We start from the raw sequence: 14,135 nt of genomic DNA on the forward strand, positions 1-14,135 counted from the left end.
AGAAAAGTCTAGTTATTTCCATGCAGTGTCCAGAAAGAGGAGTTGTTCAGCTTGTAGGGCACCACAACTGCTTCCACCCACCTCCATCATCATCATCATATGAAATTACTTTTTGTCACAACAAAAAATAGTGGCTGGTAAAATATTTGAGTGGCTGGTAAAAAAATTTGCCACTATGGCTGGTGGACAAAATTTTTAATTTCCAGCCCTGACCTGGACTATCTGAATTTGACCCACCTGAAAATAATTGAGGAATGGCGAATAAGACCAGATTCGTCACATTCTCTCACTGATCAGGACTGTGGAGCAGAGGGGGTGAGATATTCATTCATTAGTTCCGGATTTGTAGACAAACTCAAAGAAAATGGCTTAATTGTTCATACTCAGGTAAACAATTTGGGCATTAGGTGCACAGAAGTCATATTTATCTGTCTAAAAAAAGCAGGGTGAAATCCCAAAAGGGTGCAGCAGACCTCATTCTAGCAGCTGATGCAGCTGGAACATCTGTCTCAGCGTTACATAAACCCAGTGGCTGTGTCCCTGTAGGTTAGTCCAACATATCTGTACTCTGATGGTTTATTATTGCACCTTTACATTGGTAAAGGACTTACAAGAGAGGTGAGAATTACTCAAAAACACTTACAGATACTCACTTTAACCTCCTGCCTTCAGGGCAGAGGTACAGAAGTCTGCAGACCAGTTTTCCCCCAAGGCATCACCATTTTAAACAACTAACTAGTGTCTGTTTCTATCTTCCTTCATGTAACATGAACTCTCTAAATCATAGGTGTCAAACTCCATTCCACGGGGGCCGCTCTCCTGCATATTTTAGATGCATTTTTGCTTTTAAACACCTGCTTTAAATGGATGACCTGTGGACACGCTGCTGCAGAACGTCGTGATTTTGTGAGGAGGTGATTGAACCATTCGAATCAGGTGTGTTGGAGCAGAAAAACCTAACACTTCCAGGACAGCGGCCCTCGAGGCCTGGAGTTTGACACCCATGTTCTAAATGATTCAAACTGCATGCTATCTGCACCTTATAGACTCATCCTTGTACAGCTGTGCATTATCTGTAAATATTCCTTTTTGTGTTGTTTTTTTTACCCCTTTAAATTAAATCCCTTGCCTGTTCTTTACACATCTGACCAATAAATATGATTATGATTATAACAGAAGAACCAGAATCATTCAGTTTGAATCAAAAATGTATGCGTTACCAAAAACAAATGACTATCTTTGGCTTTTTATCCACGCGCAGACAGCCTATGAGTGTGAGGAACAATGAATATGTCCTCAGCTTTTGCACACGTCGACTGCGCGGACTACGCCTCGGGCCCTTTATCACACACAGCAGGCAGGATCCACCCAGGGAGATTAACTTTGAACACTTCTGAGCAGCTGAACGTGAAGATATGAACATCTGCCTCAACACAGAGTTCACACATGTTCAAGCTATGTGGGCTGGTTGGATGCACACTGCCCCCTGTCGGGGTGGCTCTGTAACTGCACATGGATGCATCAGACAGTGGAAGTGGTCCTCAGTGTGTCGTTCTGCTTAATGATGCAGGACATTTGTCACATTTTTAGTCCCGGTGAAGAAGCTGCGTTTCCTCTAAAACAAGATGCAGCGAAACACACACCATTAAAGCACCCAAATGGCGTTACTGTGGGGTGTGTGTTTTAATTGGGTCACTTAGGAACAAATCCCAGCCCTGATTCTCAGAGCCCCCACAGCTACGGCTTTGCAAACTTCAGTTTAGTCTTTTTCTGCCTTCCTAAAAGCACTCGTGTCCTTTTTGAGCCTCCAGCGTAAAGCTGAGGCGGAAAATGCCAATAAAACCTGCTCCAGCTTCAAGCTCTGCCCAAGTGTCTTGCCAATTGTTTTGTAAACTCAGACGTCTGTCATTAAGGCTCTCCTGAGGATACAAAAACGTCAGCACAAGTAATTCAAGGTCTTGTGGTCACTGCTTTAGCCTTTGCTTTTTCCTTTTATTTTTCTTAATTATTTTTACACCCTTGGTGTCGCTCTCAGGAAGACCTTTTGTCTTCGCCATTTGTGTGAGAGAAACTGGAAAGCCCCCTTTTTTCCCCAAATGCAGGACTAACTGGTTTATTTATGTGAATTATACAGCCACTTAACACAATTCAAGATGGCTGCCACAGCCAACTGACCTTTAAGAACACAAAACTGGCCGTAACTCAGTGAATTCTGCACATATGATGCTAAAATTTGGAATGGTAGTGGCTGAGACTGATCGTCAACTCATGTTCTGAGCCCTAACCGATTGTCCAAGATCTTTGTTTTAAAATGTTGTCTTTAACGATTTGCAGTCAACTCTGTCTGTCTGTTAGCAAAATATCTCATGAACCACTGGCCTGATTTTAATGAAACTTTAAGGAAATAATCACTGGATGTGCTTCTACAATGGATTAACGTTCGAAGTCAACCCAACTCAAGATGGCCGCCACAGCCAATCAACATTAGCCACCACAAAAATGGTTGTAGCACAGTTGATTTTACAGATATTGAGCGAAACCTTGGTGTGGTAGTAGCTAAGAGTCTTTCACAACACATACTCCAAGAGCAACTCGTTGTGTTGGATCTTTGCTTTAAACCTAAGCGTCATAAATGTTGAAGACACTTTTTGTCTGTTAGCAAAATATGCCATGAACCACTGGGTCAAATTTAATGAAACTTTAAGGAAATAATCACTGGATGTGCTTCTACGATGGATTACCATTCAAAGTCAATCCCGTTCAAGATGGCCGCCAAAGCCAATCAACATTAGGCACCACAGAAATGGGTGCAACTCTGTTAATTTTGCAGACGTCGAGCTACAACTGGGTGTGGCAGCAGATGAGAGTCTTTCACAACACATGCTTACGTGACATTTCACAGTGAGGCTGCACAAAAAGTTATTTTAAAAGTTTGACCAAAACACCTACAACTTGTAGTCTAAAATTATGGAAAGAAAGGCAGCGGGTGACATGCTTTTTTTTCCCAAGGAACACTAGGAATATCCTCGATCATAAAAAAAAAAAAAAAAAGAAGTTAATTTGACTTTTTTTTTTATTTAAGAATATGCAATTAAAAGTCTAACATGTTTTTTTTAAGTTTAGGTGAGCCTAGTTCACATCCTGTGCTGTAACCAGTTTGAGGCTTTTATTTTTGAAAGTGTCCCAGTCTGGTGAACAGAACAAAGCAACAAACCCATCAGGGGAACAAAGTGGGACTTTCTTTTTTTTTTCTTCTCTTGTTATGTGTGTGTGTGTGTGTGTGTGTGTGTGTGTGTGTGTGTGTGTGTGTGTGTGTGTGTGTGTGTGTGCCCAGGAAGCAGCCATGCAAGAAGCTCATAAAACCAGGAAGAAAAAAACCGTGGATAGGAGCAGCAGCAGCAGGAGGAGCACCAGGAGCCCTGTGTGAGAAAGGAGCCGCTCACACACCGGGAGAATGAAGTTATGGCTTTAATATGGCCGACAAAGGTCCATTCCTGACTTCTTGTATCATTTTCTACCTCTCCATTGGAGCCGCGATATTCCAGATCGTCGAGGAGTCCAACTGGACCTCAGCCAAAGACACATACATCCAAAAGAAGGAGGAAATCCTCACAAAGTTCAAGTGCTTGACAAAAGAAGGGCTCGATGAGATCCTGCAGGTAGGAAGCTTTTATATTCAATCAAAAAGCTCAAACTTTAGCCTGAATTTAAAAAAAAGAAGAGAAAAGAAAAAAAAAAAGCCCAGTATTTCTGTTCCTCTGTGAGTCATGCTTTGGTTTAATAGCAGCTTATTAAAAAGGCTTGCTGGTAATCTGTTTTTCCCCCCACTGCTTGTAACAAAAACAACCTCACTTTACTGAACTGAACAGCTGAAAGCTCTTCCCTTTTAAAAATGTGACTCAACAGCACCGACAAGTCCAGTTTAAACCCATTTCTCGTGAAGGACAAAGTTGTGGTCAACATGCTAAAACATGCTTGTAAAAGTAGTTCCTGCCTGGGTAACATGACTTCACAGGGTAACACTTTGCATACTTTCTCCTCAGGGCTCGTCAGGGCACAGTATGAGTATGTATGTCACATGTATACTTCTTTTTAAATGTGTCGTGACGTTTCCTGTTTTCAACTCTCCAGATTGCGTCAGAGGCCGCAGGCCAAGGTGTGGCCATCACCGGAGACAATCACCGCAGCACATGGGACTGGAGCAACTCTGTCATCTTCGCCGCCACCATCGTCACCACTATAGGTGACATTTACCCGCTGGGCCATTATAATCGGTGTTCTCCTGGGGCTTTACTGACAACACCTCACATCGTACATTTGTCGTTTTGTTGTTTGTTAAACAGGCTTCTCGTTCACTGTGTTTCCTGAAGGTTAAAAGTGTTTTTTTTGACAGTTGATTACATTTCATTTTAAGCTGAAATGGATTTGTGTTTGTTTTTGTTGGGAGTTAAACTAAAAGTGAACCTTAGAGCCACAGTAGCTGTCAAAATAGGCAATGTTTCTATGCTTTTGTGTATCATCTATGATAAAAATAACCACTCAAATGCACAGCGTTCACTGGCAGAAAAGGTCTACTGCACAATTTGTAATAAATGAGCAAAACTAGCAGAATCGGGTTCTGTTGCCAAAAAATGACAAGTCCTTTGTTTACATTCAAACACTGACGAGTGCACTTTGGACAGTCTCAGCTACTGAGTCCGGAGAATAAGCCCCGGATGGAAACGGAGTCAGAGGGAGAACGATGGGAACAGAAACGCCAGGTGGAAAGAGAAACGATAAAGTCCTTCTTCTTCTGAAAAGAAACGGCAACTAAAAGCTGTGGAGGACGAGAGTCGACAGAAGTGGAGTCATTTAGGGGGAGGGGAATTGAGTGAAGGAGAGAGTTAAAGCAAAAGTTGGGGTTAAGATCAGCTGAAATGAGCTGCACCGAGACACTTCCTGTGACTAATCGCCAATTTGGTTGTGAACAAAGGAGAGCAATTTTTGCTGTTTTTCTAACGCAATCCTTTTTTTTTTTTTTTTTTTTTTTTAAACAAAAACCCTGATGGGTTTCAGTTGCATTAACCACCCAAAACAATCATCACTGACACCTAATCTCAGTGTAGGAGGCAGTGAGTGTCCATGGGATTGATTAAATATGTGACCTGTCAGAACGAGGACAGGCTGCAGAGCAAAAAAAAAAGAAGAGGGGTGGGATTTTTAAAAACAAATTTTCTGTAATTGAGATTTTTTTAAACATTAGCAGTCCCAGTAACTAAAATATGAGCTTTCTAATCTACCTTTTTTAATGTCTTCATTAATAATCCCTTCACACAGTGGTTGGAGTCACTGTGAAGCTCGAGGATCCCCTCTTTTTAAATATTGGGCAGGAATCCCAGGTGACATCACTCAAGACCAATAAAACTAAAAAGGCACACTCGTAAACAAAACTAGCTTGTTGCCAGCCTGGTGACAAATCACCAAATTATGTATCAGTTTGAAGCTTCTGAGATGTAGAATATAAAAATAAGTGTTGAATTGTTCCTCACAGACGCATTTTGCCAACACGAGTCACATTTACGCTCAGTTCACTGCGGTCCTTTATTACAGACGCTGCAGCAACAGCACATTTTGAAAAACTTCCCCCCCCCCCAACCACAGAGCAACGGATTAAAACTGCTAAAGCTATTCCTCTCCTCTCGGTAATCTTCAGGTTATGGCAATATTGCTCCAAAGACCACCAACGGGCGGGTGTTCTGCATCCTGTATGGCCTCTGCGGGATCCCGCTCTGCCTGGTGTGGCTGAGCACGCTCGGCTCGTTCTTTGGTGACCGGGCTAAACGTCTGTCTCAAGTCCTGATCCGGAAAGGCATTTCAGTGGTAGGTGTCCAGCTCATATTAAAACCGTGTACAGAAATCTACACAGATACCCACAGAAACAAATGTCTGACTTCTTTCTTTGTCTCCCCTCCCTCAGAAAAAGATCCAGTTTACCTTAACCGCCTTATTTCTGTTGTGGGGGCTGCTGGTGCACTTGGTGATCCCTCCGTTTGTTTTCATGTTGGTGGAGGAATGGAGCTACCTGGAGGGCATGTACTTCTCCTTTATCACACTCACTACGGTCGGTTTTGGAGATTACGTGGCAGGTAAGGGGTTAATCTTTGAACGCTGATGAGGGTGGGGCTGTGCTTTGAAAAGAAACACGTGCCTGAGCATCCACTCCCGTTTCAGGCGTAAACCCTGACATCGAGTACCCTAGGCTCTACAGGGTGTTCGTCGAGCTGTGGATCTACATGGGACTCGCCTGGCTGTCCTTGTTCTTCAGCTGGAACGTCCACATGGTGGTGGAGGCTCACAAAGTGCTGAAGAAGAAGCGGCAGCTCCGGCACAGACACCCCTACGACGACAAGCCGTTGCCCAAGGAGGTGAAGCAACACCCCGATCAGAGGCAGACGGTCGTCGACATCTTCAGCTACCTCTCCAAGGAGGAGGAGGACTACAGCACCGTCATCAAAGGCATCGGACTGGCGGCGAGGAGAGGGAAGGCCGTGGACAGCATCAACCGCTCGAAGAGCTGCAGCGACATCTTGGCCAACAACATCCAGATCCTGGACCGCTCGCCGCTGCACAAGCGGACCTTCAGCTTCCACGACGTGTTCGCGAGCGCAGAGCTGGGCGACGTCGAGCACGAGAAGGAGAACCTCCTGAGGCAGGAGAGCGTGAGGAGGCCCGGCGCGACGGCGCGTGGGAGAACGGATCACGGGGGCGACAACAAGAGCGAGACTTCTTTATCGGAGCCCATCACGTTCTCCGTGCCGGCCGAAGATGAAACTGAGGAGAAAGTGCAGCATCCCAGCGGCGGGGAGACGAGGTTTACGATTTCTAAAGTAGCAGAGAGACATTTGTCATTAGATGATAATAATGAATATGGATAATCACGACTTATTCCCCTAACAAGAGAAGGGGGAAAAACTCATTTTGGTGTTGGATTACTTTTTTATTATTATTATTTTTTATAAACAGAAGCGTAAGAAACTAGTTTAATTATCTTTGACACACCAATTCAAACTGAGTTGTAAAAAAAGTAATTTATTGTGTCACACCTGAGGCTGTACTGTTGAATGGTTTTCTGTTACGCAACACTTCCTGGTATTAGCTGAACTAACCAGGCCGATGTAAACAGTGTTTGTTTGTAATTTCCTTTTCTTAAAGACGTGAATAAAACTGTATTTTTCTAAATCTATCTATCTATCTATGCAGACTGGTTCTTGTGACACTGCTGGCAGATACACAGTGTTCAGTTCATTTCAAAACGCAGCACAAGGCTTTGTGAAAAATCGAGCCGATGAGCAGCTTTCCCTCGTAGGGCGCCGCCACAGTGGAGCCCATCAGCTGACGACCATCGTCTCCGTACTCCAGGCTCACCGCTGGCTGATCTGAGAGAACGTTCTTTATCCGCAGGACCTGCACAACATGTCATTCAACCCATTTTGATGATAAACATATCATGCATTTGTATGCATTTTATTTTATTTTTTTAAAAGACATATTGATTCAAAGAAGGCTAACCTCAGAGCCGGGTGGATCTTTGGGATCAAACGAGCCCAGCTTCCAGCCATTTGGATGACAACCGAGCCACAGGTCGCCCGTCACGTGGTCCACCTCGATGTTATCACAGAGCGATCCGACAGCTACAGACTGTTTCAGAAAGACACACACACACCATCTGATAAGTGTGGTCTGTCCTCTGGACAAACCCAAATTGAAAAGCACAGAATAAGAGAAATTTAACAGTCAAATGTTCTGACAAAATGTAACTTCTTGCTTCTAGATGTGTAAGAGGAGAAGAATGGGTTTGGTTTGTTTTGACATAAAAACCGTTTAACAATGAGACAATACTGGCACCTCTAAAAATATCTATATTTGTTTAATCGTTTAAATAGGTGAAGCCAGTTGTCTCTAATCCTGGTCCTGGAGGGCCACCATCCTGCATGTTTTACTTGTTTCTCTGCTCCAACACACCTGGTTTTAATCAGTGGGTGATTAACAGGCTTCTGCAGAACAAGAAGAGGTGATTTAACCACTGAATCAGGTGTGTTGGAGCAGAGAAACAAGGAAAACATGCAGGATAGTGGCCCTTGAGGATCAGGATTGGAGACCCCCGGGTTAAGCTAAAAGTGTAGCTTTGGGATTGGAACGTTTGAACTTTTTGTGTCATTTCTGTCTAGCTGACAAAAAAAAGAAAGGAAACCGGCGCGTCACCTTAACGTACACCAGCTCGTCCCCATCTCGTCGCTCAAAAACATCGATTTCATGGTCCATGATATCCGAAACATAAATATACCTGTAAAAAAACCAAAACAAAAAGGGGAAATTCTTCACGATTAAAAACATGAACATATTGACAGCATGCCTGCTGAAACGAGCTGATCAAATCACCGTTTGTCTGGAGACATGTTTATCCCGTTTGCAGACAGAACGCCCTCGGCTGCCACCCTCACGTCCTCTGGGCTGTAGTACACCACGTTGCTCCAGGGCAGAGCAAGCACGGTCACCAGGCAGTTGAGAGCGTAATTTTGAGTGTAGTGATCATTCGTGGCGTAGAAGTGCTCTGGTCCGACCGCAACAATGTCATTCACGCTGAGGGGGAAAAAGAAAATTTTAATTTAAAATGTGTCGCTAACAAACTAAGAGGTTGGATTTATGCAGTACGTACCTGTGCAGTAAGGGGTGGGTTACAGTTTTTAGGTGCACGAGCTTGTCCTCCTCGACAAAACGGAAGATTTCCACCTGGCTTTTGTGATGAGGGTGATTGACAACAAACAGATACACAGAATCATCTGCAAAGAAATGGTTCATTCTACTCAGTCATCGTTTTGACATATGGTTCATATTCATATTCTAAAGGGACAGTTCAGTCCGTCTGAAGCTGTGATGTGGATAAAAGTTCATAATAATGACAATCTTCATCATGACAGAAAGTGCTTTGAATAACGGCCAATTTGAATACAGCTGACTAAAGAGGACTGCTGCCGTTTTAAAATGACTCCAATCTCCTGTGAACACTTGCATATCTTTAAACTGCTGTCAGGTTTATTTATCATTACACAAGTATATAAATGGAATCTTTTAATTATTTGTGAGAAATCAAAAACAGGGAACTTATTGATTTTGTGTCATAATTGAGATTTGCGTAAAAATGACTCATTAAGTCACTATCTAGCAATCCCGGTAACTGAAACAGCATATATTCACTCTAATCTGCCTTTTAAATCCAAGTTGTTTTTTTAACAAGTATGTCTTCAGAAAACCTTTTAGAACCCTTAAAATTTACTTCCAAATTGACAATTTTTTTTTCCCCCTCTGCCAGCTGCAGTAGTAGCAGGAAATCCCTTTATATGACAATTAGCATCATCATGAAACTCAGGGATTCCCCCTCTTTAAATTTATGACTGGAAGTCCTGCAGACTTCACTCCAGACCGATAAAAAACATGAGCTTTCAAACCTGCACGCTCATAAACAAAACTACCTTGATGCCAGTTCATAAATAACCAAATTTCAACAAACTACGGTATCATTATGAAGCTTTTGAGATGGAGAATTTGAAAATAATAAAAGAGTCAGTGCTACACGGGTCACATTTAGAGGCACAAATGCAGCATGAGGAGTTCTATGCAGGAGTTCTTTTACAAATCTCAACACTGCTGTCAGTTTCAGATGCTGTGGTTATCCCGGCAGAAACGGGACGCCATTCCTGCTGATGGACGTGGCACAGGCCGCACTGAACGTGCTACAGACACCTGCTGCTGCTGCGGTCATTGCCTGCACTTGAAAATAAACAATTCTATGCAAATAATTGCATCTTGCAAAACTGATGCCAAATATTTGAAATTTGAGAGGTTTTAAGATGGCAACAAGCCACTTTAGTTTTAGCTGGGTTCATATTAGCTGTTAGAATCATCTACAACAGGTAAGATGTTACTTGTTCATAACTTTCCCACAAATATTAATTTCCTTGTTCTTTTGGAGACACAAAGCGGAGACTGCAGCAGACACATTGTAAGCTCGGGGTTGTGCTTTAGAATAAAAGTGTAACCTAAAGCAGCTGAAACGTGGAGGGGGGGATGACGGAGGGGAGAGGTAGAGACGCAGCTAAAAATAAAATCAAAAGAGTAACACAAGACTTTGTGCTACATTCTCGTGAACTGCTGGGAATTCAACCCCCCTGCTTCAGCAACTACAACTCAAATAACAGAAACATGAAATAAAACCCGCCGCAGCAGAGAAACACTCCCACGGAGTAACTACAATCAGAAAATTAAAACAATTCTGCCAATAAAAGGCGCCAACTTCTAATGTCATCAAGACATCAGAAAATGAAAGCAGCACACCAACAACCCTGAGCGTCCTGGGGCTTGGCGTGCGCGTTGGGGACAACTCTCAGCTACTACCACGCCAAGCTTCAGCTCAATATTTGGTTATAGGAATCTCTTGAGTTTGCTGAGCTTGATCAGCTGGGGCGGCCATGTTGAATCAGGCTGACTCCAAAAGTTAAAACCGGTTGCAGAAATACATCCGGTGATTCCGCTCTGAGACCCATCCACTGGCTCATGAGATATTCACCCAAACAATTACACGATCGCCCGCCTCTCATTGCGGCGTTTCTGTGATCCACCTACCAACGAATCCCAAACACTAAAGAGAAGTTCACACTGTACTGCATGTCATTTTATTGCATAACAACTGGACTGAATCGACTTGAACAGACTTGTCTGTTGTTTTGTAAAGTGCTCTGACATAACTTCTGTAGGGAACCGCCAAAAAAAAAAAAAAATATTATTTTAAATTAGGTTTTGAAGTGAACATTTAAGAATGAACTTTACCTTTTACCCTGCAGCTTGAAACTCATAAAAAACTGTGCATCTGCGTCTTTTAAGGAAACCATTCATCACACCTTTTATTTACATTAAGTAGGCAGCTTCTGAATGCTGTACGTGTGCAGTAATGTCTTTGCCCATGCCTGTGTGTGCCTGAGGTAAAAATATCCCATGAGCCAGTGGATTTGAATGAAGCTCTCAGGAAGTAATCTTTAGGTAAACATCTAAAACTGACTAACATTTGGAGCCAACTTGATTCACGATCAGAGTCATTCCCTACACTTTCTCTGAGTGTGACGTGTCATGTTTTTTTGTTTTTCAGGCCAGTTAAAAAATATATAAAGCTCCGGGTTTGTATTTGTCTGCCAGTTCTCGACAAGCTTGAGACAAACGAGCGATTTTGGCGCTTTCCACCTGCTTCGTCCCGGTGTACGCTGATGCCGTGCGGGTTGAAGGAGCCGAGGTCCAGCTCGCCCATGATCTGCAGCTCCACCGGGCTCGGCTTCGGGTGCAGCAGATCCAAAAGGTACATCTTCCCGGGTTCATCGGAGAACCACGGCAGTCCGGGATATTTCAACCCCTGAAAGGAGAACAGAAAATATCAGAAACTTTTCTTTTTTTTTAAACAGCCTTTGAATTACCTTTAGAGGAAGTGATTAAGAAGCCAAATCCAGAATCAAATTGAATCATTAGTAGTCAAAAAAAGCCCATTATACAGATCATGATGGGACTGATTGATATGAAACCAATCTGCAGCTGTTTGATAATAAAAAAAACATACTGTGCTCAGGAAGGCCAGTCCATCTTTAAGTATGGTGATATCCTCTGCTCCATAGTCTGAAGAAAGGTGCAATTAGTCAAACCTGATCTTTATTAGCCTTTTCCACTCCTGACCCTTAACCTACTTTCCATTATGTGGACTTCAGACTTTTCTAGCTGCTATAAAAATGCCCACACAGTTGAGCTAGCATGAATTACTTTAAACCCCAAACTTCAGACACTTTGATATAAAAAAAGATGCATACCTATATTGTCTAAATAGTGACAGCTGAGGTGTTTCACGGGCATTTCTCTGTAGGACAGGCTCATGTTCCTGCAGAGAAAACAGCAGCTTTAGTCTTAAAGCTCGTGATCTTAGCTTAGCCTGAGCACCGATTAAAAGGTTATTTATTTTATATTTTATTTGAAGGACTCTGCTGAAATGAATTAAACGACAACAAGCCGTTTTAGTCGCCGCCTCTGAGCCCCTCGACATGTCACGGGTGTAAAAACGACACAAAAACAAAAAGGTAAACACTCACCTGAGATGGAGAAAAGTGTGTCCCAGAAACGCCGTCAGGGCAACAGCGACGGAAATGAGAACTTTCTTCCCGGCAGCCATGTTGGATCCCCCACACCGAGCCAAGAGCCGAGCCTCCTCCGGACTCTTATCGAGTAAACCTGCCTCTCAGCACTTTGATCAACAGCTTGTTTTACAACAGCTGTAAACTTTGACAACACATATTTGGGCACCTTGAAATCGAAACCTACTCAAAAGCAACTAAAAAAAAGCATTTTCTATGAATAAAACTGGATTTTGAGTGCTGGATGCAATGACGTATATATATGCTACATATATACGTCATTGGCTGGATGACGTCATCGAAATTAGCTGGAGAAGCTAAAACTAAATTGTTAAAGTCAAAGAAAAACACCAGATAAAACCCTCAAAACACTAATTTAAAAAGCTGAATGATAGCTAAAAGCCAAAAGTAGCTAAATACTAGCTAAAAGTAGCAAAAGGTAGCTAGAAGATAAGACTAGCAAAAAGCAGGCTAAATGTAGCAAAACAGTAGCTGGAAGCTAAAAGCAACGAGGATAATTAAAAGCTAAAGGTAGCAAAAGGCTAGCTTACAGGTAAAATATAAAAAAGCAGCAAAAGAAGACAAAAATAGAGCTAAGATATGCTGAAACAGATTTCCAAGAGAACAATGTTTTTAAGGAATGAAAGAGCTCTTTATGTTGTTCTTCCAGGGACAGTATTTGTAAATATAATTAAATAATTTCCTGAATGAGCAGAACGGTTTGATATATGAACGTTTAAAATAACACAATTTATGAAAAAGATTTTTAGCAATTAGATTGCATAAATAAAACAAAAGTGTTGCTGAGCGTTCAGACGATGGAAATCTATCAGTAACACAGACACGTGTACGACAGTCTGTACGGTTTATGACCTGCTGAAAAAAATATGAACCTCTGCAGCTGGATGGAGAGTTTTTCTTCAGGGAAGGAAAGATATGGCTTAATTTCAAAACTGCTACAAATATTAAAATGATTTCATTTCACGTGGGCACACCGGGCAACTGTTTTTGGAGCCCAACTTCTTTTTATTTTCTGTACGAACAAAAATTACAACAATAAAGAACCTCATATAAATCCATCACATTTTTACCCAAAAGAGTTATTACTTACTCCTAAGTTTTGTAAACAGTTGACATACATTGTCTGGCCAAAAAAAATAAAAAGGTCACGCGTCCTAATATTTTGTCTTTAGCTTAGATTATAACATTCACTGTGGCATTGTTTCCACAAGCTTCTGCAATGTCACAACATTTGTTTCTGTCCAGAGTTCCATGTGTAAAAAAAGATTTCTCATGCTCCCTGAGCCACTCTTTCACAATTCGAGCCTGATGAATCCTGGCATTGTCATCTTGGAAAATGCCATCAGGGAAGAAAACATCCATTGATGGAATAACCTGGTCGTTCAGTATATTCAGGTAGTCAGCTGACCTCATTCTTTGAGCACATACTGTTGCTGAACCTCAACCTGACCGACTGCAGCAACCCCAGATCACAGCCCTGCCCCCACAGACTTGTACTGTAGGCAACACTTCACCTGCCTCTCTTCTTACCCTGATGCACCCATCACTCTGGAACTCTGGACTCATCAGACCACATGACCTTCCATCGCTCCAGGGTCCAATCTTTATGCTCCCTAGCAAGCTGATTAGCCTCACAGATAAGTGGTTTTCTTAAGCCTGTGAGTTCTTCTGTTGTTTTACTGCAACCTCATTTCACCACACGTTTAGGTGATTGCTGATCTTCGTTCAAGAATTTTTTCCGACCACATTCCTTCCTCGAAGATGTTGTTTGGACAGCTCTTTGCCCTGATTTTAGTCTCCTTAGATGTTTTCAACGACCACAGGATGAGTCTTTCCACATGGCTGTTTATAAAATGAGAAGCGACTCACCCCATCAGTCAGGGTTCAATAACTTGGCTGAAACCAGTGCAGTAA

The 14,135-nt window shown here is 42.4% G+C and overlaps 2 protein-coding genes across 2 annotated transcripts; one reads left to right on the forward strand and one right to left on the reverse strand.

The window, feature by feature from the left end:
* Nucleotides 1–3,335: 3,335 nt before the first annotated feature.
* On the forward strand, nt 3,336–7,222 carry LOC108241981 (potassium channel subfamily K member 5-like). The gene is made up of 5 exons (XM_017426497.3): nt 3,336–3,659; nt 4,132–4,243; nt 5,693–5,859; nt 5,957–6,125; nt 6,211–7,222. The coding sequence occupies exons 1-5, from the start codon at nt 3,474–3,476 to the stop codon at nt 6,912–6,914; spliced, it is 1,338 nt and encodes a 445-aa protein (XP_017281986.1). The 5' UTR covers nt 3,336–3,473; the 3' UTR covers nt 6,915–7,222.
* Nucleotides 7,049–12,413, reverse strand: LOC108241982 (serum paraoxonase/arylesterase 2). Its single transcript, XM_017426498.3, has 9 exons — nt 12,159–12,413; nt 11,883–11,950; nt 11,639–11,694; nt 11,272–11,437; nt 8,696–8,819; nt 8,419–8,619; nt 8,242–8,323; nt 7,549–7,677; nt 7,049–7,443 (listed from the first exon to the last, which is right to left on the reverse strand). The coding sequence occupies exons 1-9, from the start codon at nt 12,236–12,238 to the stop codon at nt 7,282–7,284; spliced, it is 1,068 nt and encodes a 355-aa protein (XP_017281987.1). The 5' UTR covers nt 12,239–12,413; the 3' UTR covers nt 7,049–7,281.
* Between the last annotated feature and the right edge of the window lie 1,722 nt (nt 12,414–14,135).

The sequence above is a fragment of the Kryptolebias marmoratus genome, linkage group LG16 (assembly GCF_001649575.2).
Source record: "Kryptolebias marmoratus isolate JLee-2015 linkage group LG16, ASM164957v2, whole genome shotgun sequence".
Classification (NCBI taxonomy): domain Eukaryota; kingdom Metazoa; phylum Chordata; class Actinopteri; order Cyprinodontiformes; family Rivulidae; genus Kryptolebias; species Kryptolebias marmoratus.